Source organism: Cryptomeria japonica, chromosome 10 (genome assembly GCF_030272615.1).
Source record: "Cryptomeria japonica chromosome 10, Sugi_1.0, whole genome shotgun sequence".
In the NCBI taxonomy this organism is placed as follows: domain Eukaryota; kingdom Viridiplantae; phylum Streptophyta; class Pinopsida; order Cupressales; family Cupressaceae; genus Cryptomeria; species Cryptomeria japonica.
The window spans coordinates 101,408,544-101,435,619 of record NC_081414.1 but is presented as its reverse complement, the minus strand read 5'-3'; the positions used below and the strand labels follow the sequence as shown (position 1 = coordinate 101,435,619).

General features: G+C 33.9%; 1 protein-coding gene across 1 annotated transcript in view; it reads left to right on the top strand.

Annotated features, from left to right (window-relative positions):
• The first annotated feature begins 4,269 nt into the window (after nt 1–4,269).
• The window catches only part of LOC131072640 (uncharacterized), a 35,811-nt gene continuing 13,004 nt past the window's right edge, over nt 4,270–27,076 (top strand). Inside the window, exon 1 of the mRNA XM_058008875.2 lies at nt 4,270–4,591. Within this exon, the coding sequence (XP_057864858.2) occupies nt 4,270–4,591 (322 nt within the window). The remainder of the gene's footprint in view (nt 4,592–27,076) is intronic.

Genomic DNA, 27,076 nt, shown 5'->3' with positions numbered 1-27,076 from the left:
CCCCTAATGAAATAAATCATTGAATGTTGGTTTCCATGAATAATGCATACTTACAATAAATCTCTCAATCTATATTGCATAAAAAATATATTATTGCTCCAATTACACAGAACTGTTATAACTATATGAAAGACATCACATCAATAATCTCAATGTATTCAATCTGCATAGTAATCCTCATAATGCCTCAGTGGTAGCAGCTTAAATTTATTACTTCTATCCAATCATGTGACAATTATATTTCACTTTCTAAAAACAGTAATATTTTAAAGCAGCTATCAACACAGTTATATTCATAACCTTTCTTACGATGTCCAAGACTTTTTTCCGCCTCTATGTTGGGGAACCGCAGTAAAAAAGGTGTCGTTTGTCAAAGCAAAATATGCTAGGGACTCAAGAACCTGCTAATAATATCAATTGTGGCGTCTTTCATCTGAATTTGAAGGCCTTGATAAATTTGAGCTTGGGGCATCCTGTAACCACCATAAAAATATTGAATCTGGGTATCCATCCAGAGTTTCCTCCACTGTTTCTCAGAGTGGGCAGAATGAATAGAATCATTTGAATTGCTCATAGAATCAACCCGCTTTATGTCTGCCCCTTTTTCATAAAAACCTCCTTGTATCCAAACTCATTATTTTATCCTGGTAGGTTGTATGATGTATTGAAATTGATTTTGACCACAATATTTCGACCCTCCAATTCCTTGAGAACGCTGTACATCATTTGAGTGATAGTTAATTGGTCATCATGAACCAAAAACTATTGCAATCAATACCTTCGATAATAATTTGAGTGCCAAAAAGAATACAATTTTTTTTTTTAAAGGTAAAAGTTAGTAAGCCTGAAATATAATAATATATAAACCAATATACATATTGAAGTACGAGGAAAGCAGATTATAAAAAACAGGGCACATTTCCACTATTTTCCTTGAAGAAACTATGAACATAGACGAAAATAGCTAACCAACCGAAAAACTACAACAATAATACAAAGCTAACGATTTCACAAAATGATATAACAAAAAACCAAAAATCATTTGGGTGAATTTTCACCCATTTCCTCCTTTTCCGAGCCCTCCACCGAAGAAACTTTCTCCATGAACTAAAAATCAACAAACACATTCTTCTTCTCGGAACGAGTCACTCCCTTAGAATGCTTATGGCTGGGCCGACCTGAGTCAACTAGAGGAAGCGAGTCATCTCCAAGAGCATGATGAAGAGGGGTATCCCCGTAGCAAGATTTAACTTCAACCTATCATGAAGAAATTGGATTCATCCTCCTGGGAAGCTTGTAGAGGAAAATCTGCCTTGAATCTCTTCATGGAAGGCCTCCCAACACCTTTAACAGGAAGTTTGTCAGATTTATGCACATGAACTTTGTAATTTACAAGTTCAAGAAGTGCATGAAATAGGTTTGAGAACTGGGAAGCTTCAAAAGGTGAAACATGCTCCATGAAAGCCATGAGCTCCTTATCAAAGATTTTGCAATTATTTACCTCCAAACCCAATTTAACGACCTCAAACATTTTAACATATTCAAGGCACAACTTGAGATATTTTCTGGGAAAAATTCTCCCAGCCCAACCCCTTCCCGAAAAAAGGTCATAATTTCTAACTACTCTCTCTAATTCAAGGAATTAAATCCTTCCTCACAAAATGCAAGACAAATTGTAAAAGAGGCCCATAATTTTGAAGACTAACAAAACTGTTTGAGAGAAAAGAAGACAACACTTAGAAGGATGCAGAATATATGGCGCCCGTGATAAAACAGGTCCTCCCCAACAATGGTGATGATTGCACTGAGCACCCCCAGATACTCCCAATGAAAAACTGACTTCAAATTGTTTGCATCAAAAGAGCCAGGGGTGGGAAATTCACATCCCTTAATAGATATTGAAATGTGATTATTACGAGGCTTATAATCCATCTCAGACTACTGACGCAGAGCAGATAACAACAAAAAGATAAAACCTGGATAAGGAATGGTCTGAAAGCACAACAAATCATTCACACAAAACCAGAAAAAAGTGGCACATAGAGAATGAAGGATACTGCATGTTAATAAAGACCTCACCGCACAAGCCTCTGCAATTAGCGATGAATTTTGAATTCATGTCGAAAATCTGGAGGATCCACCAACTCACAACCATGACATGCAATGATGAAGTCAGATGATCGATGAATGTGAGAACTAACAATCAAGAATGGAAACATCACACTTGGCAAGTAAAACTCCGTTTGGTATAAATTTTGAGAGATTTAAATCTTGAAAGGCCGACTAAGAACTATGAAACCACATACGAAATGACAATTCAAATAAATATAGCACGGGTGTCGAAAGTTAATGACATAACTAGCCAAGCCAAGTACATTCACAAAGAGAATTAATAATCATTAGAAAGGACATTTACCAGCTCAGCATCTGCCATAAACTCAATCCTATTAAGTACAAAACCTCCTTCTTGCACTAAACAACCCCTGTTTACTAGCACATACATTTTTACTGTCTTAATTTCTACATGCATAACGATCTCTCCTAGAAGAACAAATCCAATGCTAATTGTTGTGAACAAGCTCCAAATATTGGAAGGTAGTTATTGTTGTTTAGACACATGCAATAATGGCAGGAAACCGTTAGAAAACTTCCATTTCCAAACCAAAATATAGTCAAGCTTTTTCCTTTCTCTTGCTGAGACACTTATCCAAAAATTTACATCATGGAAAATAAGAACCAAAGTGCCAATGCAAGATCAACATAAAAGTATTTACTTTAACAAAAAATACACAATCTGTCCTTGTTTCAAGTTCATGCAAGGTAGATATTTTTCCATGCTAGGTAAAGAGTCGAATAGAGTAGACCTCTTCACAAACAATACCACTTCCCCTTGGTTTGCATTGTGGATAAGCTTCACAAAAATCTGCATGACAGATGCTTCCCTTGTATGCTACTAAATAAACATCTCAATAAAATCATATTGTGTTATGAAGTATTCTGTAAATTCGCCCATGAATTTTCATTTTATTGCAACCAAGGCATTAGCCACAGTAAGCAGCACATCTTCTTGACCACTGCAACTATGGAGAAGAGAACTGATTGCCATCGCCTCCTTATGCCAATTTTACTCATCCTATTGTCTTTTCAACGAATGGAAATAAATCTTGATAAATTTCCTTCATAGATCTAAAGAGGGCTTTCACCATGGATCGAGGCTTCATAAAATTTATAGGGGTTTTTATTGAATAGAAAATAGAAAAAACTAAATTTAAGCATGAACACAATGAACATAGTGGATGGAAAACTACGAAAAAGAATGTATACAATGAAAAAGATTTAGATAATGCACATGAATTGCAGATATCAACAAGTTCGCTGCGAGGAGCATGGGATCCCAACGTGAATTGCTGACAACATGCAGGAAAGGTGGACGCTACAAACTCTAGATTTTGCATGAGGTGTGTGGGATCCCGTTAGTTCTTTGTTTGCATCGCTTGACATTATAGAAAAGTGGATGTGCACATAAAAAGATAATGACATTGAAAAGGAGCGTGAGATCTGCAATCCATTACCTTAATCAACTAGATAAACAAGGTATGAGTGGAGTGAAAATTAGAGAGGCCTCTTTTGAAACCCGGTCTAATACCAAATGTTGAATAATTGAGAGAATCTCAAGTCTACAAACAAATATTCATTCATCAAAATCAATCTTAACCATTACATAACAATGTCTTTATAAAGCTTTCCAACCAACTTCCATAACGACGTAACAAACTAACAACTAATCTTATTTTATTATAAACTAACCTATGTTATGAACTATTTTCTAATAGTTACAAGGTCAAAAATTATATTTTATAGGCTAAAGAAAGTTCTTTATGGTCTTAAACAAGCACCTAAAGCATGGTATAACATGATTGACTCATATTTATTCAGAAATAAATTTAACAAAAAAGATATTGAGTCCACTCTTTACATCAAGACAAGTGGTGGCAATATTTTATTTGTTCTCTTATATGTACATAATTTTTTAAGGGGAATGATGATTCCCTCATTGGCAATTTCAAAGAAGCCATGAAAAGGGAGTTTGAGATGATAGATTTAATTTAAAACATTTCTTAGGAATAAAGGTAAAACAAATGAAACATTATAGTTTTATATGTCAAGAAAAGATTACAACCAAATTTTTGAAGAGGTTTATAGTGAAAAATAATAAGCATGCACCAACACTAACAATCATAAGTATGAACTGTAGACACATAAAAAACTATGAGCGGGAAAGAGAGAGCAGGAGAGGGACCTAGGGTTTCACTGGATGAAGAGTCTGGCGATAGCAATGAGGATGACGAGGCAAATGGAGTGGGTGGGGTTTTTTCTTGTCTAGAATTAGTTTGCAGTGCTGCTTTTGGCGCTTTCTCTTATGTTTTGGCGTGTTCCAGGGTTAGAAGCGGTAGTTTGCAGACTTGTTTTGGCAGTTGCTGGGTGTTTAAGGGTTCTTTTGGAGCTTGTCTCAAGGAGGCCATTGTCTTTTTCCTGCACCTCCATGCTGTTTCTTTTGATGGAGGTGGTGTGGCCTTCGGGTTTCGATGCGGTGTGTTGGTGGTTTCTTGCAACCTCTACCCGCTCTTGTGTACTCTAGGGGATCCCCTGTCCCCCTCTGGTTTCTCTAGCTTTTGAAAGCAAAGCTCTGCTAGGTCACATAAGTGTGTGGCTATTCTGATGGGGTTTTAGTGTTCTGGGGGTGAGCAGATCCTCTCGTATCTTCCTTCATTCTTTTGGGTTAGGGTCTGCTACTCCTTTCCCTCATTTTTTTATGGTTCCCTCCTTGTTATGGTGTGCTCCCTCTTTGTCTTATTGAGGTGAACCTATCTCCTATTGAGGTGGAGATTTGGGGTGAGGATGCATGTCGGTTGCTTTTGCTTGTTCTGCTAGTTTTGTGGGTTGAGGGAGCCTGTAAAAACCCTCTTGGCTTCTTGTGGATTGAGGGAGCTCGCAAAAACCCTCCTATTTTCTTTTGTAGTTGGTTTCGGGATGGCAAGCTGGATGCTAGTAATTTTAAAGGGCCCAGACTGGCCAGTTTTGGTTTTTGGTTAAGGGTTAGTTGTGTTGTTGGCAAGCTGAATATTTTGTTTTAGGTTGAGGGAGCCTGAGAAAACCCTTGTTTGTTGGTTTTGGGAGCTAGTTTAAAACCCATCATGAAGGTTAGTGGAGCCTTTCAAAACCTCACTAGTCGAGATTGTGAGTATATGCGGATCTATTGTAATCTGGTGTTGTTGAAGGTGATGGGTGCCTAGATACACCCATGAAAACATCTGTGGGCTAAGGGAGCCTTGTAAAACCCTTGTTTATGTGTTAGGGACGTTTCTATGTCCAGTTAGTGGTTTGGTTGCTGGTTTGTTAATGTTCTAAATTCTTTTAGCAGCGTTGTATTGTGGGTTCCAGATCCTGCTAAAATATGAGTGTTTCAGGTCCCTTCAAAACTTGTGGGGTTTCGGGTCCCCTCAAAACCTTTTGTACAGGGTTTTTGGTCCCCTCAAAACCTGTTTACCCTTAATAAAAAACAATCATAAGTATGAAATCAAACAAGAAATATTGAAGCAAAATTGTGAATCCAACTTTGTCAAAAAATATAGTTAATCAACTTAATCAAACCAATCATCATCAAGATATATCATTCCCAATCCTCAAGTTGTTGTTGGAATATATCGTTCCCATATCATCATCATCATCAATAAATCGTCCATTTTTAGCTTGACTAGGGGCAACATCGTGTTTATCTTTCCATCATTTTTTGCATGCTCACTTGGTTTTTTTTTTTTTGTGGGTGCTATCATTCTATCTTGCATCTACTTTATTACTTGCAACAATGCCATCATGGTCTTTCATATCATGGTGGCATTGACATATTTTTTCTTATGACTTGCAGTCCTTTATACATTTGACACATTGTTGCCTAGGTCTTTATATCATTGTGGACAACATTAGATGCTACATCAAACACTAAGTTACTCACACTATTCAATATAATTCTCTCTCATTTTTATTCGTTTTGAAGAATCTACTCATTTCCTTCATACCTTCCCATCCTATTGAGATGGAATTATCCTATTGGTGCAAGAGCATCCTGCCTACCTATGCTAGAATAGGAGCATCATAACAAATAGAAAAAAAGAAAAGAAAAGAAAAGAAGTAAACACTAGAACAACAAAATAGAAATGTGTTGAGGAAACAAATAACAACTTTTAATTTTATTATAGACACATTTTAAGATAAATGGAAAATATAATTTCTCTGATTTATAATCTTGTTCATCTAATTTACTCCGTAATTAATTTATTTTTTTGCCAACAATTGAGTAAATTTTATCTAAATAATTCTATTTATAGAACACATCGTCCTCCCTAAATTATTGCAAAGCTGTGACCAGCATTGTTCTTGTCAATTACGTGTTTACGAGGAGTCATTTCTGTTATTAATTTGGTCCATGTGCTTGGTATCCCCGGTTGAAAGTATATTATAATTGCTACAAATCTCCCTGCAATATCAAATTTGATATATAATTTTCTAAATTGTTTAAAAAAAAATTGTTTGTGTTGACATTGTTGTCGTATATTCCATCCATATCATAGATTACCCTTCAAACAATACGACTGAAAGTATATTTTTACATATGATAGATACATCTGTTTATATTTGAGAAAAAATTTCAGAACAGTATTGTATAGAAGAATACGAAATGGAATTCCATCCTTTGAAATTTGGATTTCTGTGTACGATTCTACTGGTCAGGGTTCGCGTTTTGGGAGTTGGTGGGCATAGTGGGATGCCATCCACTCTCAGGAAGAATCGGCTGCTTGGGATTTTTCTGAAGAAACTAAGGTGCTCTCAAATCACTAATTCTTACGCTTCAACTACAATTTTGGCTTCGTACGAGGAACACAACTATACCCAAATTCTAGACCATTTTGGATACACACCAGAGAGCTATCAAACCTTTCCCCAGATATATTTCGTAGACAAGTCCAACTGGGGCGGCGCTCAAAATTAACAATTCTCCCATATTTGTATGGTTGGGTACGGAAGGAGACATTACAGTCAACTTAGGCATGGGCATTTTTACAGATCTTCCTCTTGTGGTAAGATATTCTGTGCGTGTTATATTCAATCATTTTCTTTGGGCTTCTGCTTCAATAAGTATGTTATTAGGGCTAATTGTGGCAAGGTATGTATGTATGTAGCACCGTTATTATGGGACGTCAATGCCGTTCGGGGGAAAGGATGAAGCGTATGCGAATGCGAGCACAATGGGTTATTTCACATCCACGCAGGCCTTGGTCGATTAGGCCACCATCATTGTCGATTTGAAGAAAACATTAAACGCTGCGAATTGCCCAGTCGTTGTGTTTGGTGGATCCTATGGTGGAAGTAAGTATGATTTCTTTCACATGAACCTATCTATATTCTATCGTTGAAAGTTATATGTGGGATTCAATGATTGAAGTAGTATTGTTGCAGTGCTAGCTGCATGGTTTCGCCTCAAATATCCGCACATAACAATCGGAGCCCTCGCATCATCTGCTCCTATCCTTTACTTCGACGACATCACTTCCACTTATGGTTATGAAAGCGTTGTCACCAAAGATTTCAGGGTATGTTCATTCATCTCTCTCACTTTAACTTCTTCCTTACCATCATGAAATTTGAGTTTTGAGAACATGGCGCAGGATGGAAGCGAGATCTGCTACAGAAGAATTAATGAATCATGGGATATGATGGACAAAATCGTGTCTAGCCCTCAAGGCTTGCTAAACCTAAGCAAACTCTTTAACACTTGCGAGTAAAGTAGTATCGACGCCCTCTTAATGCCTTGTATTAAGCATCCTATTATCAAAATCTCTTTGACCGGGAATCCCTGGTGCAGGAATATTACGAATAAGGACGCATTATACGATGAGCTTGAGACAATGTACGACGCCGCAGCACAATTCAATTTCGAAAAAGTTAAAAGGAGTAAAAACCTTGGTCGAAGCTATTCTGGTTTCAAAATAGATTTTTCGTACAATGTGATAGCGATATGTTAGTCAGTCATTGCAAAATCGACAGTGTAAAACGCGCAACTCAATCCGTTCTACCGTTTTGGAACCAGAATAGACGCGTCCCTCAAACGACCAAAGCTATTCTAGCTTCAAAACAGATCTTTCGTATAATGTGATAGCGACATGTTAGTCAATCACAACCGTTTATTGCAAAATCGATAGTGTAAAACGCGCGACTAACACGCGTGTTAGTCAATCTGTTGATTTTGAATTCGATTTCTTGTTGTACAATAAATTCAAATAATGAACTAACTTCTTTCAACTCTTATTGTACAATAAATTCAAATAATGATCTAGTTTAGAAATCTTTAATACATTTATCATTGTACAAATAAATTCAAATAATGAACTAATTTAGATATCTTTAATATATTTATCTAAGAGACGTTTCGAGGTCCTTATTTTGAACCAGATTTCTAGCTCACATTTATATATCTATCTAGATATCTATTTATGTTCTTCAAATGCATAATCAACATATTAAAAAATTAATGAGACAATTCATCTTAAACCAAAAAGATTAATAGAAGAATATCTATCCCTATTTATCTATTAAACAATCTCTCCCTCTCTCCTCCTCTCTCTTATTAACTTTACCTCTCTTACTCTCACTCCCCCACTCCTCTCTATCTCTTTATATCCATATCCTTCTCTACCACTATTTCTCTACCTTTCTATCTCTCTTACTATCTCCCTATTTATTAATTATCCCTCTCTATATTCCTATATCAAGCCTCTCCAACTCTCTCTTTCTCACTCGCTATCTCTTTCTATCCATTTATTTCTCTACCTCCATCTCTTTGCCACTCTCTCTCTCTCTCTCTCTGCAAATTAATGTAGCATACTTTGCTTGTTCATACTCCTTAAAACTCATATTTTTAGCAAACACACACATATATCTTTATAAAAATGTGCATGTACTTGATTGATTAATCAAAATGATAGTTTCTTATTGAAGGAATGATATTTCTTATTTTTTATGTTTTTGATTAAGATAAATAGGTTTTACAGGGACCCGAAACCCAAGTCAATCAAAAAATACATAAAGTTAAACCAAAGCCTAAGCAACCGCTAAATAGCAATAGGAACAGGGGAAGCACCCCAAAGAGACTAACAACAAAAAAACACAACGAAAGAAAAAAAGAAAAGCCAAAAAACAACTAACTGAGCTCTTTCAAGAGCTCCATATTCTTCTGGATCATCCTATTGTTGATCACATGGAGTTCATCCCTAATAAATCTCGATCTTCCCCTATCTTGTTCTTTGCTCCTGGTCCTAGTAGAGGGCCCCATGGAAGTTTGCACGTCCTGGTTCTTCTTGTCCAAGTTACATGTCGGATCTGATCAAATGAGTTTTTTGAATGACCATTTCCTCGTTAACTCTTTTAAGACCTTCCACAATGCTATACATGGCCTCCTTACTGATCTCCACTAAGCCCTTGAGTTTACCCTTCAAATCCTTAATATCATTCTCCAACCTGTCAATCCTAGCCTCATGCTTAATTTTCATGATCTTATCATATCCTCCATAATTTTTTAGGTCAACTTCAGGAGTTTATCAACTTTATCAGGTGCTAGATTCTCAGTGAAAGTGTCTATAATGTCCTTGATCCCCTGTTTAGAAGATTAATTTCACAAAAACCCAACAAAAACATTTCTCTTGGTTGGATAATGAACTACTCAAGAGCTTGTCAACATCCATATCATCACTTTTAGGCTCATTGGGGTCCACTGTGAGGGGAATATCAAGTTTAATTTCATCCTTCCCTTTTTCTTGAGTCTTCGCCCTTTTCCCTGTCTTTTGCTTTTTAGATTTTGCAGCCCCAAATTTTGGGATTGAGATATAGAGGTTTTCAACTTTTTCGCTGCTCATCTAGGTGGATTTTTGCTTTTTCTACTACTAGTAGTTCCTAGAGTGGGCTTCTGTGAGGGGCCTTCATCCTCCAAGGGTTTATATTTAGAGTCATTCAAAACATGAATGTCATTCAGTTCATAGCCATCCTGCCCTCCTCCTCACCAAAATCCGTATCACAAACATTATGCACCTCCTGACTGGCTAAGGGTTTGGGTTTTCTCAGGACAGGAGAGGGTTTAGCCTCATGAACCTTAGCATACTCCATAATCAGGAGGATTAACCCCTCATGCAAAACTGAATTTTCCTCATTTTCACAATTCTTATGAATAGAATGCTCAAGAGAAGACAGTAAATAAAACGACATCAAAATTCTTTTATCATGCCTAAAGTGATTGAGAATTGTGAAATGATAAGTAAAGATACTAGCATATCAACCATCTAGGGTTATGTACCTCATGATGAACTTTTCCATATCTTCCCAAAGCTTTAGAATATCCTTTTTGTTGTAGCCACCATTCGGGTTCTCCCTGACTCTGCTTCTCTCGCTCTTTTTGTCATAGAAAATCACAAGGGCTTCTTCTGAATTTTTCCTCTCCCTGTAGAATTTTTTACCCTCCACACTTAGCTCAGTAATCTTAGAAATGAAGGGTTCATCTACCCTGAATTCAACACCATAGACACTTAGCACACCCTTATTCTAGTTTTTAACAAACATTTCCGCGAGCTTGTGGTTTTGGCCATGGAGTTTTCTAATATGTGGTTGCAGATCACCATCCACAACTTCCCTCCAAACCTCTTCGTTTTTCTCCCATAGCTCACACGAAGATGGTTCCATCCTATTCTTTTCTCCCCCCATATAATTGTTACCTTTGTAATTTCTAACAAAAGTTCACTAAAACCAAACTTCAAACAGGCAATAAAAAACCATACCCACAGGAAAAATCTAGAAGCTCGCCTCCACGTCTTTCTGGAAACGACTTTATACATGTGAAAAGATGTCATCATTAATGCTCTATCAAAGAGAGATTTTCGGCATCCTTCCTCACCAGTTCACATAAATAAAATGGAAAGGATTCCCCTTCCCACCATGATTTTTCATCATCCCTAGAAATGCCAAGGTTTGCCACGTGGTTTGCAGGCATGTTGCCCTCCCTCAAAACATGTGAGATTTGAACTTCTTCAAATTTAGCAATCATTTCAAAGCACTCTTGTACTATGTGTTTAATCGTCCAACTGGGGGTAGTCTTTTTTAATCAAATAATTAATTATGTTTAGCGAATTACTTTCCAATCAAATATTCTTGAGCCCTCCATGAAGAGCCATTTTAAGCCCAATGCAGGCTGCATGTGCCTTAGCAAAATGGTTTGTCATTTCTTATTTTTATGTTATCATCTATTATTTTTATTATTATATTTGTTTTTATTTTTATTATATTATTATTAATGTCGAGAGGCATTTTACAATGAGAACAAGGGGTAAGGTGAAATGGTGTGTGTGTTAATGTTAACTTTTATCTTTTTGCTTAAATTTGACAACCATTCACATGTCAAAATATTCATATTAATTATAAACTTAATATTTTTAAAATAAACATCATATAAAACAAAATATACCCTCATCAAAAGTATAATTTTTAAATAGATATATAAATGAAAAATTAAAACAAACATTTTAAAAAAATCTACCATTTCATAATAAGAATATTCTTTAAAAAATGATATTTTATAAATTTTTATTTTTGATGATTTTTTGAACAATGATAAGAAGTTTAAAATTAAATATAAAAAACTAGGTGACAATTATGGAATAGTAAAATTATATTAGTGAAAAATAAACAATGTAGATACAATATATTTTAAATATTTTTGTATGTAGTAAATATAATTTAAAGTGAAATAAAATATTTTTAAGGCAAATAAAATAGTTCCAATTGATATCTCTTGACATTTCTTTAGATAGATGTATTTAAGATATCTATACTAGTAATTAAAAATAACTCTAAAAATATAATAAAAGACTAAACAATAAAAAATATTTAGATTTCAAACTTAGTCCAATATATACCTTGCCATTTAGTTATGCTTTTTGTAACTTAAAAAAAATTAAAATAATGTTATTTAATTGCTAACAACCAACTTTTTATTGAAATTATATTATAAAACCGACCTTTGAAATAATAATAATAATAATCTATTTTTCTTTGCTCATTTAAAGAATAAAGTTTTGTACTCCATTTATTTCAAAATTATAATGTTAAGTATATATTTTTTTCTTCATAAATATATTTTAGATCAATAAAAAAATAATATTTGGAAAACCAATCTATTTTTTTTGATCGGTAAAAAGCCGAAGCCAAAATATTTTATTAAATTATAAACAAGATTACATTCTCCACTCAGTGTGGGCGCTGGTAGGAAAGAGCGAAGAGGAGAAAACATCTGGCGTTGCTCGAGACATTAAGTCCAGTTAGATAATGGATCTAAAACTCAACAACAGTTATATTTACATCATCACCTTTTGAATCTTTCTTTCTGGTTTAAGCATACTCATACAGGTTCAAATGTTTTTCACATCTAATATTGTAGTGTAAGTATCCCATCATGGGAATGCTCTTGTCAACATTCTGCCTTCAATCTTGCTAGTGCCTTTCCTCATTTATCTTGACTCCCAGACTTTCTGCTAGCTCTATCACCTGCAAAATAATCTCAACACAACCCTATGGCATACCACATCATGATGATTTGTTAGCCCAATTATGTAAAAACAAACAATTCTCATATATCATGGTTTGCATAACACTTTCCACTACTGCTATTACAACCATGACATATTTTATATTGAGAAATCAAAGAAATCCTTTTTGTGTTGATTGCAAGATGAAAGATTACCCAAGTTACAATAGCATTGTGAGAAGTGACCCTGTCGTGATTGTCAAATAGATCATTGACAAAGCCTTATGTATCATTAGTTCCACGATAACACCTTCTATACCATTAAGTCAAACAAAATATTAACATAGCAAGGGCCTGAAAAGAAAGGATAATCTATCCTCCCTAAAGAGTTGAAATACCATATCACTCATCCACAACAAGTTTCAATCCTATTTAATTTCCATTAACAGGAGATTTTATTTTCTTTCCATAAAAGATGACCTTAGAAAATCAATCTATTATTCAAAAGTAACTTCAAAATAATAATATAATAATTAAGGAGAATAAATTTCATACATTTTTTTGTCTTTGGACATGTACTGTTGCAATTAAAACACTTTGTTGGTGAAGCAACCACCAAGGTTCAAATCCCTGCTAGGCCACTATGCTCGCAAGGCCTTGTGCCTTCGCTGGGTCATTGTGCTCGCGGATTTGAACAAGTGAAGTGTGGGGATGAGGTCCCCCATTTGTGGCCTCACTGCTTCATAGCTCCAGGTCAAAAGCGTTCACGTGGAGTCGGAGGGTGTGTTGTGCTGACATCACCGGTCATGTTAAAAAGTTTACCAGGCATAGTTAAAAAAATAAATAAAAAAATTTCATACATTTTTTTAAATAATTATAATAAAAAATAATTTCAAAACATGATTATAATAAAAAGTTGATAAAATTGAAAAACTTATTTCATCAATACTTGAATATACATTTTTACTTGTTACTTATGTGACTTAAAAAAATATATAATAATTTATTTATAGAAATACATGTAGCCAATGATTATATTTTTTGAAATCTATTTGATGTTCAAGAAAAGATAGAAATAGGAGAATTGTATTAGATTTTAAAATTTTATGTGGAGATGGAATAATTCAAGTCATATAATCTTTTCTATTTTGAATAGTACAGATAAATTTAGTGCCCTAAAATATATACCAAACCAATGTCCAATTAAGTTAGAGCATGCATGATACAAATTGAGAAAATAGAGTAAGTATATAAAGGGCTCATTTACACATATAATATTGGATCATCCAAAATTGATGTGTTTAATATAAAAGCTTTTCCCTACAGTTTTTAGTATTGAAAAAATCTAAATGCGTTCCACCCATTTCTTGCTAATGAAATATTGCTATACCATTTATTAATAATGTTGTAACTATTTAAAAATTATTGAATCAAAACCCAAAGTCAATGAAAACAAAGTATCATGCTCGAAAAAAAGCTACACAATCATTGAAGTTCTTCCCTTCTACCCTTAAAAACAACTCTTAGCTTGAATTAAAAATCCTTTAAATTCAGTGTACAAATATCTATTGAATAGATGGCAGAGAAAAACACAATATAATTTCATTAAAAAGTCATGGAAATGTTCACACTTCTTAATATTTATAAGAATAGCACCATGTTTCCCAAAAAAATTCAGTCACCCTTATGCTAATTTCCTCAATGCAATTTCCATAATTTTTTTAACCAAATACTAAAAAAGTCGTTTAAAAACACAATTGGAGCTAGCTACATAAGAATTATCAATCTTATTCAAAAAATTCTATCTAACAAAAAGACCATAAAGAAAAAATCTAGATTTTCTTGCCGTGATAAATAGTATATATATATATATATATATATATATATATATATATATATATATATATATATATATATATATTATACAATGTCATATAAAAGAATAATACTTACTGCATACAAATAATCCCGATGTTCGTCAACATCAAGGGTAGATTCATGATGTGGAATCTCAAGTTCCTATAGCAAGCATGAAGATATCAATTAAACTACAGAGGAGTATCATTAACATTTTCAATAATAGATTGATAAAAGAACACATATAATGTGAAATTTATTAATTTTTCTAATACCTCCATTGTTGAAAAAATGGTGTCTCAACATTGAATTTACATTTAAGGTCACTATTTATAGTAAGTTTTCATTTGACTATGAATTGGTCCAAAATTTTCCTGAGTTCTTTGGATTGGCTAGAAAAGCATGCCAGTAAATTTTTATTGCAAGATAATGTCTTGATTTGAATATATTAAAGTTTTCATTTTTGGATGTTGTGAATGAAAGATTTGAAGTCAATTTTGAAGGTATTAGATGCTCCAAAATACCCCAAAAGTGTTTATAATTGGTGTAGCAAGTTATAGCTTGATAGAGCACATCACGAGCTTTTTGGTGATTAAAATGGTTCATCAATTGGACACTTGGTTTAGAAGTTATGACCTTGAAAAATTGGGTCTCCTAAAATAGGAAATACAGATTGTGTTGAACACATAAATCAATTATAAAAGGGAGCTACATGTGTTGCTATTTATTTTGATACATTGTAGGGCATCTTGGATTGGAGATAAGATGGGCACCACTTTTTGGGTTGTTTTAGCCCATGGTTTTGTAATTTACCATTTGATGGTTTCATGTATTGTATCTCCTATATATTATGAGCGTGAGATGGAGGTTGGGTGTAAGAGTCTTATAGTTGTTTAGTTACATCTAGATTTTCGGTTGGTGATACTCCTGTGAGAAGCTTGCTCTGCAAGTATATTGTAAGTTGTTTATTTTTGAATAATACTTTGGGAAACTTTTGGAGTGCAAGGTTTTCCTCTTGAAAGGGTTTTTCCCATGTAAATCACTCTAGGGTTATCCCACAATAGTGGGTTACACTTTTTGGCCAAACTTGACATTGAAATGAAAATTTGAACTAAATATTCAATTTTTGACACCTATAGTTGCTTTAATCTGTGAGGAATTTGAAGATGATGAAAACTAGTGATTTGTGACATTTTGTTTGTAGATTCTAAATATATATATTTTTAAATATTGGAATCAAAATTTATCTTTTTCTATCTCCTTTGATAACTAGTTTTTAATAGTTTAAAATACCATTTTTAAAGAGTGAGTTGCATGTCGTGGTGTATAATTTTTTTCTACAAGGGATAAAATTATGATTCTTTCAAATTTAGATTTGTAACACTAATATGTAATGTTTGCATTTGGTTTCATAACGTTTTATTGTATATTTTTTTATTAAATTTTAAAGTTGAAGTAATTATAATTTAGACATAGGTTAATGATGTTGCCCATAACTTGTTTTGTATGTATCATAATTCTTTTTTTTTATTGCAACATAGACATCAATACCTAGTGCTTACATATTTTTCATTTAAAAAAAATCAATTTACTATTTTTCCTCTTGTGTAGGACAAAGAAGTTGATGTTTGGTGAAAAACCTATGTTTAGTAGAACTAAAAAAAATCATAATAAAATCAAAATATATTAAAATTATAGTTGTTGGGAAGCTTGTTTTGATGATTACCATCCTGCTATTTGTTTCATCAAGTTGATTTAATTTGAACCTTCAATTAGAGCTTCGAAGGCCCAATTTTTTTAACAAGTTGCAAGAAGAGGGGGAGATAGAAAATTAGGAGGTTCATTCGAACAAGGGGGTTCAAATGAACCCATTAAACTTACACATACATTTTTGTAAAATAAATGTTCCTTTGAACCCACTTAATTTTAACAACCAAGGTTCATTCGAACCCCTAACCGACCAAAAATAATTTTCTTAATTTTAATTCACAATCGAATATAAATAGAAGTTTTTTTTTTTTTTTTTCAAAATAATATTGCAAGATTAATTCAAATTTTTATTCTACAAGGCAAATTGAGGAGTGGAAATTTTAAGGAGCATATTTTCAAAAAAAAGAGATGGGAAATAAAAGGACAGGATAAAAATAGGTGTGCATGAAAGCATTCACCTAAAAAGGCACAAAGATTGTGTGAAGAAAGAATGGAAATGTATTATAGACAAAAAGTAGGAATGCATCTTTACCTTCCTATTTAATATCATTTCATGTAGCTTAGGATGTTAAATTTAGATCTCGAGCTTTCTCTCTCTTTCACTCTCTTATCCCCTTCTTCTAAGCTCTCCCTATCCCTATTTTTTACCAACCTCTCTCTCTCTCTCTCTCTCTCTCTCTCTCTCTTACCAACCACTCTCTAGGTCCTCTCTCTATCCCTCTCTATGTCCTCTCTCTTTCCTTCTAGAGGCCCTCTTTCTCTCTCTTTCTCTCTTTCTCTCTCTAGATTAAGTATTTTTAAAGTTCTCTCTCTACTTAAGTCTTTTAAAAGTTCTCTCTCTCTCTCTCTCTCTCTCACACACACACACACACACACACACACACAATCTTCTTTTTATTTATCTCCTTCCCTCTCTCTCTATCCTTCTCTAGATATGTTCTCTCTCTCTCTCTCTCTCTCTCTCTCTTGTTCTCTAGGTCTCCCCCCCTTCTCTTTATTATTCTCTAGGTCCTCTCTCTTTAGATCCTTCCCTAGATCCTTTAATATAGGCCATCTGTTAAAGCTCTATGTCTCTCTCTCAACTTAAAGTCCTTTTAAATCTCTATCATTTTCTCTAGATCCTCTATATCTCTCTCTATCCTTCTCTAGGCTGTCTCTCTCTCATTATATATATATATATATATATATATATATATATATTCTTCTCTAGGTGGACTCTATTTAGATCCTTCTCTTAGTCTCCCCTCTCTCTATATATCCTTCTCTAGATAGGTCCTCTCTCTTTAGATCCTTCTCTAGATCCGAGGTCTAAGATAGGTCATCTCTTACAACTTAAAGTCCTTTCAAATCTGTATCATTCTCTCTAGATCCTCTAGATTCTTGTTTATCCTTCTCCAGCTCCTCTCTCTTTAGATCCTTCTCTAGGTCCTCTCTCTCTCTCTCAAATTAAGTCTTTTTAAAGATATCTCTTTCATTAAATACATATCTTTCATTTTTCATTAAATACATATCTCTCTCTATCCTTCTCTAGATAGGTTTTCTCTATCTCTCTATTATTCTCTAGGCGGACTCTCTTTAGATCCTTCTCTCTAGGTCCCCCCTCTCTCTCTTTCAACTTAAGTCCTTTTAAAGATCTTTCTCTCATTAAATCTATTTCTCTCTCTTTCTATCATTCTCTAGATAGTTCATCTCTCTCTCTCTCTCTCTATCATTCTCTAGATAGTTCATCTCTCTCTCTCTCTCTCTCTCTCTCTCTCTCTCTCTCTCTCTCTTTCTATCATTCTCTAGATAGTTCATCTCTCTCTCTCTCTCTCTCTCTCTATTCTTCTTTAGGTTCTATCTCTTTAGACCCTTCTTTCTCTTAACTTAAATCTTTTTTAAAGCTCTATCATTCTCTCTAGATCTTTTGGATCTCTCTCTACCCTTCTCTAAGTCCTCTCTCTTTAGATCCATCTCTAGGTACTCTCCCTCTCTCTATTTCACCTTAAGTCATTTTAAATATACCTCTCTCTCAATATTTTTGTACCCCCTCTTTCTTTCTCTCTCAACTTAAAGTCCTTTTGAATCTCTCTCTCTCTCTCTCTATCATGAACTTCTTTTAAAGTGCTCTCTCTCTCTCTCTCTCTCTCTCTCTCTCTATTCTTCTTTAGGTTCTATCTCTTTAGACCCTTCTTTCTCTTAACTTAAATCTTTTTTAAAGCTCTATCATTCTCTCTAGATCTTTTGGATCTCTCTCTACCCTTCTCTATGTCCTCTCTCTTTAGATCCATCTCTAGGTACTCTCCCTCTCTCTATTTCACCTTAAGTCATTTTAAATATACCTCTCTCTCAATATTTTTGTACCCCTTCTTTCTTTCTCTCTCAACTTAAAGTCTTTTTGAACCCCTCTCTCTCTCTCTCTCTCTCTCTCTCTCTCTCTTTATAAAGTCTTTTTAAAGATCTCTCTCATTAAATCTCTTTCTCCTTCTCTCTCACTATCCTTCTCTATATAGGTCATATCTCTCTATTCTTCTCTACTTGTCCTCTCTCATTAGATCCTTCTCTATAGATTTAGGTCCTTTCTCTATCCTTCTTTAGGCCCTCTATCTTTCTCTCTCAACTTTAAGTCTTTAAACCTTTCTCTCTAGTTCATAAATCTCTCTCTCCCTCTCTCTCTCTCTCTCTCTCTCTCTCTCTCTCTCCTCTCTCTCTCTCTCTCTCTCTCTCTCTCTCTCTCTCTCTCTCTCTCTCTCTCTTCTCTCTCCTCTCCTCTCTCTCTCTCTCTCTCTCTCTCTCTCTCTCTCTCTCTCTCTCTCAAATAAAATTCTTAAGATAGGTATTTTTAAATTTATTTATCTCAAATTAAAGTCTTTTTAAAGCTCTATCATTATTTTCTAGGTCTATACTTTGACTTGAGTAGTTAAATGTATTCTAAATTCTTCTCTTGTATATATATGATTTTTGTCTGTAGGTTGGGCTCAACAAGTAGAAACTTAAGTAGAAGTCAAGCTAAATTTAGATATTGGAGCAAATGAGATCGAATAACACAGTTGAGGGGAGGAGGCCCAATTGCAAATAATAGAGGTTGGAGAGGGGTCAAGATCACTTCCATCTATTGGTATGGATGATCATATTGTGAATCTAGGTATAAAGGTGAAAAGAAATATTTCTTATATAAATTTAGATCATTTACTTGGAATGGATGTGGAGAAATTGAAACTTTATAGTGAACAACCTAGATAGATTAAAATAAGGTCAATGAATAAAATTGCAAAGGAAATTATTGGTCATTTTGAAAATCTTCATATACTTGATAAAGCCGAACTGTTATAAATTATACTTATTCATAATGAGTTAAAAGAGCCATTATAGTTGTTGGGTGTAGATTCAACATTTTAAAAAGGGAAAATTTCTCACCTACAAAAAGATATTGTTTGAAATGTTAAGAAAGGTTTGGGTTCCATTGGGAAACAATCTCGATCAATAAATAAAATTTAAGACCATATAAAGAAGAGTTATGTTGACATCTATTTTAGACGAAAAAATGCCCCAAAAAAGACAAATCTCTTCACTTTCAACCGATTTTGGTTTTAGTAGAAAGATAATATCAAAATATGTGAAAAGGAGAAAGACTTTATATGATAGTGACTTAGAAGGCAATTGGGAAATTCTGTGTAGAGCTCTTCATTTTGATAGGATTAAAGATGTTGTTAGGAACTTGATTAAAATATTTAGAATGATAATACCCATCCTTCATCAAATAGTAGAGATGTTATTAAATGTAGGATTGAGCTCGATCATTATGATTTTCATACAAAACATTGGTTAAATACAACACAACATAAATTGTATGTGTTGTTTTGTAATTCAAATACTCATGTAAGGTTTCGAAAAACAATGTTTGAAAGGCTAAGGCCATATTATGTGAAGATAAAAAATGTTCTTAAAATGTGTTGTCATTACCATATTGAATTAGATCTCTATTATCAGGTGTTTTGAATTATTAGAGAAGAAAGTGATGGTTTTTAAATTCTCCTCCTAAATAAGCAAGTTAGTTCATATCATCCATCTTATGTGATAAATCAATTGATAATGCAACTGGTTTGCATAAAAGGAGTTTGTGAAACATGTGGTGATTTGGTTAAATTGTCTTTGACAAGCAAAGATACTAACCTAATGAATATGGTAAATTGAAAGAGTTATAAGTACAAAAAGTTTGAAACAAAATTTGGGATAGAATACACAAGGTTATATTATGTAGAAGAGGAGATACCTATTAGAATATTTATGAATTTTTTTTGTAGATTTATACAACCATACATGCATCATGGTTTTTGGAAAGTGGCAAGCACAACAATTTCAAATATTAATACACACTTTCCCACTTGGAACTATTTTATCGGTAGTCGACTTCACAGAAAATTACTCTTTTGTACATCAAAAATAGATTCAATCAGATTATTACTTTTCAAAGAAGATCACTATTATGGTGCACACATGTTATCGACATACACAATTGATTTGGATGGTGTTAATAGTATATTTGAAGAAAAAGTCATTAAGAAAGAATACCATTTTTATATTAGTGATGATAAATAGTATGACACACATTTTATAGAACAATTTCTTTAAGAAGATTTTTGAATATTTGGCAAAGAGGGGCATAAAAATTGAAAAGAATTTTGTTTGTTCAGATGGATGTGCGTCATAATTAAAATAATCAAGGTCATTCTATGCACTATTTAGATATCATTGATATGACAAAATACCATATGTTTGAGTTTCTTTGAGAGTGGGCATGGAAAGGGTGAACATGATGGTGCTGGAGCTTGGATCAAACACGCTCTAAGAAAGAATCAAATCAATTATACGAGAGATCATATAGATGATGTACATGATGTTGTTGAATGTTTTAAGAAACACATTGCATCAAATGATGCTAGTGCATCATCACAAATAAAAATATATATTCTATATAGAGTGTTTTGAGAGATATAAGGTATGTACATACACACGTATCTGATCTTTTGTTTATTTTAGTTATAATTAAATGTTTTAGAATATTTCTTAGTATTAAATTAAATATGTAACATTTATAAATTTTTAAGGTGTGGATAAAAGAACAATGCATGGATGCCAGAGGGTAGAGAAGACAAGATCTTTGCATTCTGACATGAGTACAAATAATCACACATGAACATTGTACACAATGGATTACTCATGTTTTATTGTGATTGCATTTTGGAAAACTATAAAAAATGTAGCAACCAAGAGCTTATTATGTTAGTGGATAGAATTGGGTGCTACTAGTTGTTACTGACACATACGATGAAGATGAGGACAAAAGCTTCAGAGACATTCCTTTGATTTATAGCGATTATGACCATATTTTAGGAGTGATTAAAATAAATTCACATGTATAAATTTATATCTCACATGCTTATAACTTACATATGTGCAAAATTCTACATATATATTCAATCTCTAAGACCTAAATTCTAGTGGTTTAGATAATTTGTTTAATACCTCAATTTTTCATGTAAATTTGGTGCAGAAGATGGATTTGCAGTCATAGAAGAGATTGGAAATATAGGTCTTAGTTATTATTTATTGTGTTGCATAAAAGAGAAGAATAATTCAACAAAAGATGAAACAAGCGATGTAATGTCATTTCCCATAGGTTTAGTGATTTATCTAAATTATTTGAATACATATTTAGAATTTGTTTTAAATAAATTGTATCTTAGGTTCAAACTAATTCACTTTTTGAAATATATTTTACAAATTATTACCTTGGAATTTGTTGTTTCCCATGCAGGTTTAGTTGTAGTGCAAGGTGCATATATCAAACAATTAAAATTGTTCAACATGGGATTCATTTATCTGAATATCATCTTGACAACAAGGTATATTAGTATAGCCACCTAGTAATTGCTATCACCCTAACTCTTCATCAATTTCAGGTTCATATGGATGTCATAAGTGGAGACTAGATAGTGATGATCACCAAAAATGTTTACATGTAATTGAAGAGTGATCTTTGAACCACTTGATGTGGTTTGAATATTTAACATGTGTGTTTGTCCTTGAAAAATTTACACAAATTGTCTGGGACCTCCTAGATTGAAAGTATAGTTAATTTTTTTCCCTACAAATTTGAGAACATGTTATACATGCGTGGTTGAACTTATATACATTAGATGGTGTAATTTTTTTTTATTAATTTTAGAATATTATAAATTTTATTCTAATTTTAAACTAAATATTCACTGCATTTAGATTATATAATATTGGTTATAGTATATTTATAATGGATGAAAATTAGGGTTTCACAAGCTTAGCTATGTAAGCTAGGAAATGAACTAACTTTCAGATGAATCACATTACAAAGAGGATAAATCAATAGATACAACCTCAATTATATTAAGAAGAGGGTTGAATAATGATTGAGGTCTTATTCCCCTTTTGCTCGAGTTTAAAATGTAATTGAAAAGATGTAAATTGAATGTCAAACCTAGGGTAAGAAGGTAAATGAATTTACTAACAATTTGGACTAATTATGCTAACTAATAATTGATGGTATGATGAATCAATAAGGGTCCGGTCAACTACTGAGAGGGGGGGGGTGTGAATTAGTAGATAGAAAAATGACATAAACTTTTCACCAAACAAAACAACCTCTCAAGTCAAACTCAGAACTGACAAATTGCAATATCACTGTCAAGTAAACCGGTTGATTGTCATAACAAAATAATAGTTAAAAAGCTCTAAAACTCACAAACTATTTAACCAAAACATCCAAATACTTTACTAACAAAAGTAAAAGCTCATTTCAGATTACTACCAGCCATCATATCATATCTAAGTGGATTTAGCAGTTAAGCAAATTAACCATATCAAACATAACCACAAAACATTCACCACTTGACACAATGAATTTGATGTGGAAACCCAAATGGGAAAAAACACGGTGGGGATGAATACTCGCAAGTATTCTAAACTCTTCTGAAGTTCGCCCTGTTAGGAGCCAAGCCTGTTAAAGCTTTACAATAAGTCCTGTTAATAACAGATCCTGTTAGGGATCACCCGGTTAAGGGATTGACTATAATGCCCTATTAGAAGCAATACCTTGTTAGGAGTAACCTCGGTAGAGAATTTGAAATCCAAGCTAATGGACCACCTGGTTATAGGATTTAGATAACACTAAGCTTGTTAGAGCTTACCTATTTAGGGGATTTGACTATTGTAATTGTTAGAGAACAACAAGGATTTCCTAATCTGTTTGAATAGCACTACACTTGCTTGTTAAGATCATTTTCATGCTCCTATCTTCCTTTACACATACTGTAGATACATCATCTAGTTTGGCAATCAATCACTCTTATATTCAACCAAAATTGCCAACACTACAACAAACAACTCATCGACCTTATAAACAAAATAATAGGTCGGTAACACTTCACAAACCTAATATATCATAAAAATTACAAACAAATCGGTTCAAGTATGATTGTTGGATTACATAGCAATTACTGCACATCATTCAAGACAACCTCGACCACTCCTTGATCACCGCTTCATCGAACACTGTAACTCATCACGTGGTTTCCATTACATGCAATGAACTTGCTCATTCCCAAGATAAAACCATTATCTCTTACGAGCCAAAACCATTTGAAACTCTTCTCATACAACATGCATATGTGACATAATCATTATCGTTCATCATTTGATCATTAACCAATACAATCGATTCACCAAGCTCCATCGGTTAGGGTTTAGTATTTCAATAGGTAGGGTTTACCGGCTGATCTCACTACTTGTCTAGTAATACCAATTTCCTTCACAAGCTCTTCCTACCGGTTACAAATAAACATTATTACAACATCATTACCAGTTATAATTGACATTAGTGACAATATAGAAGTTCATCAATGAAATCTTCATGCAAATGCCAACAATCTCCCCCTTTGGCATTGATGGCAATACAAGTACCAATAACCTTGATTGCTATGATTGTGAATAGGAATCCTGGTTTACATTTTATCATGTATTCTCTTTCAACTGAGTCTCCATGTCTTCAGCTGGTAATTGGCTATAGATCTTCTCTCTGTCAATCTTACAATTCTTCTCCCCATAATCATATAGTTCTTCTCCCCCTTCGACAACAATGCCAAAGTGAAAGTAAAACATGCAGTGTTATACTTCACTATTCTACAACATCAACTTGCAACTTGATGCTCCCCCTATGGAATAACTCCACTCTACACCAATCCTGCTTCAAGATTCTCCAATTAGACTGATGTATTTCACATCATGCTCAATTGACCTCATTTAGGGGCACAACCCCTAGCTGACCTCTAAGATACTCAAAAGTAGTCTTAGGCAGAGGTTTAGTAAAGATATCCGCTAGCTTCTCCTTGGCAGATACATTCTCCAATAAAACATCTTTACTCTGTACTTTTTCTCTCAAGAAATGATGTTTCAGCTCAATATGCTTGGTTCGTGCATGTAACACCAGGTTCTTTGAAATATTTATTGCACTGGTGTTGTCACATAAAATCTTTACCTGTTCTATAATCTTCAACTTGAATCCTTCCAGAATGTTTTTCATCTAGATTGCCTGGGTACAATTCATATACGCTACAACATACTCAGCTTCAACAATGGATTGTGATGTACAACTCCACTTCTTGCTGCTCCATGAAACAAGTCTTCCTCCAAGAAAGAATGCACCACCGGTTGTGCTCTTCCTATCATTAACATTACCTGCCCAGTCTGCATCTATATAAACCTTCAAATTAAAGTTACCTGCATATGGATACCATAATCCATAGTCAATAGTACCTTTCAAATATTTTAATATCCTCTTGGTTGCTATCAAATGTGTCTCCTTTGGATTCTTCTAAAATCTGGCAACTAGACCAACTGCATGAGCAACATCCAGTCTACTGTGAACAACATAATGCAATTTCCCTATCATTGACCTGTACTCCTTTTCATCAACATATGTGGCTTCATCCTCCTTAGACAATTTACAACCTGTAACCATTGGTGTCCCAATTGGTTTATAATCACTCATTCCAAATGTCTTCAATACCTATTTCACATATTTAGACTGTGTGATAAAAATACCACTCTTCATCTGCTGAATTTGCAAACCTATGAAATTCTTTCTCTCCTACTAGAGACATTTCAAATTCACTTTTCATCTCATTAGCAAAGTCATCACTCATGTCATCATTGCCTCCAAATATGATATCATCCACAAACACTTCACTAACCAGTATCTTATCTCCTTTAGATTTGAGATATATATTGTTGTCTTCATTGGTTCTCTGAAAACCTATCTTCATCAGGTGTGAATATAGCCTTTTATACCATGATCTCGCTGCTTGCTTCAAACCATATAGTGCCTTGTGCAATTTACACACCATATCTTTTGCATCAGTCAAAGCGTAACCATCTGGTTGCTCAATGTATACTTCATCTTCTAGTATTCCATTTAGAAATGCTGACTTTACAACCATCTGATATACTTTGAATCCTTTATATTCTGCAAATGCAAGTAGAGTCCTAACACCTTCCAATCTAGCAATTGGTGCAAATGTCTCACCATAGTCTTCTCCTTCTTCCCGTGCATAACCTTTGCATACCAATCTAGCTTTGTTTTGGACTACCACTCCATCTTCATTCAATTTATTCCTAAATACCCATTTAGTACCTATCACATTTTCATTCACCGGTCTAGGTACTAGGGCCCATTTATTGTTCTTCTCAATTTGGTCAAGCTCCTCCTCCATAGCTTTAATCCATTAATCATCTTCAAATGCTTCCTTAGCAATTCTAGGCTCAATAGTGGAGATCATACAAGAATTCTCTTTGATTCTTCTTTTGGTTAACACTCCAACATCTTTATCTCCAATAATCTGGTCAAGATTATGATTGAGTCTCACATACCTTGGAATGACATGATCATTATCTTTCATTTCTTCTTCTTCTTCATTATCATCATCTTCTTCTAAATCTACCTATTCTGGTTGAACTGGTACAACAACATTCACTTCATCAGCTTCTGGCTTCACCTGTTCTAGATCCAAAATCAAAATGCAAGGTTCTTCATCCTTTCTCTCTTTACTGGTTTCTCCTGAGACTTTAGGACACTCATCCACTTGGACATCAACACTTTCAATGATTCTCTGTGTCCAGTTGTTGTAACATTTGTAGGCCTTACTCTTGGTGGAGTAACCAAGAAATATGCCTTCATCACTTTTAGCCTCAAACTTACTAACATAGTCACCTCTCTTGATAAAACATTTACTACCAAAAATCTTAAAATAACTGACATTAGGTGATCTACCATACTAGTATTCATAAGGAGTTTTATCCTTACCTCTCTTTACCAATATCTTGTTCATAATGTAGACAACTGTGTTGACAGCTTCTCTCCAAAAATTTTTCACTTCACCTTCTTGTATAAGCATCGTTCTAGCAGCTTCAACAATTGACTGGTTGTTCCTCTCTGCAATACCATTTTGCCGTGGTGTCCTCGATGCAGAAAGATGCCTCTTTATTCCATTGTCTTAACAATATCTAGTGAATTCCTCTGAAGTAAATTCACCACCTTGATTAGTTCTCAGACACTTTATCATCTTACCACTTTTCTTTTCAGTTAAGGCCCTAAATGCCTTGAACTTACTAAAGGTTTCTATTTTTTCCTTCAAGAATGTGACCCACATCATTCTTGAGCAATCATCAGTGAAGATCATAAAATATTTGCCACCTTGAATACTTTTTGTCCTTATGAGTCCATAGAGACCTATATGAACCAAATCTAGCAGATGTTCTGCTGAAATTTTTTTTCTCTTAAAAGTTGAGGATGCCATCTTTCCCAATTGACATTCCTTA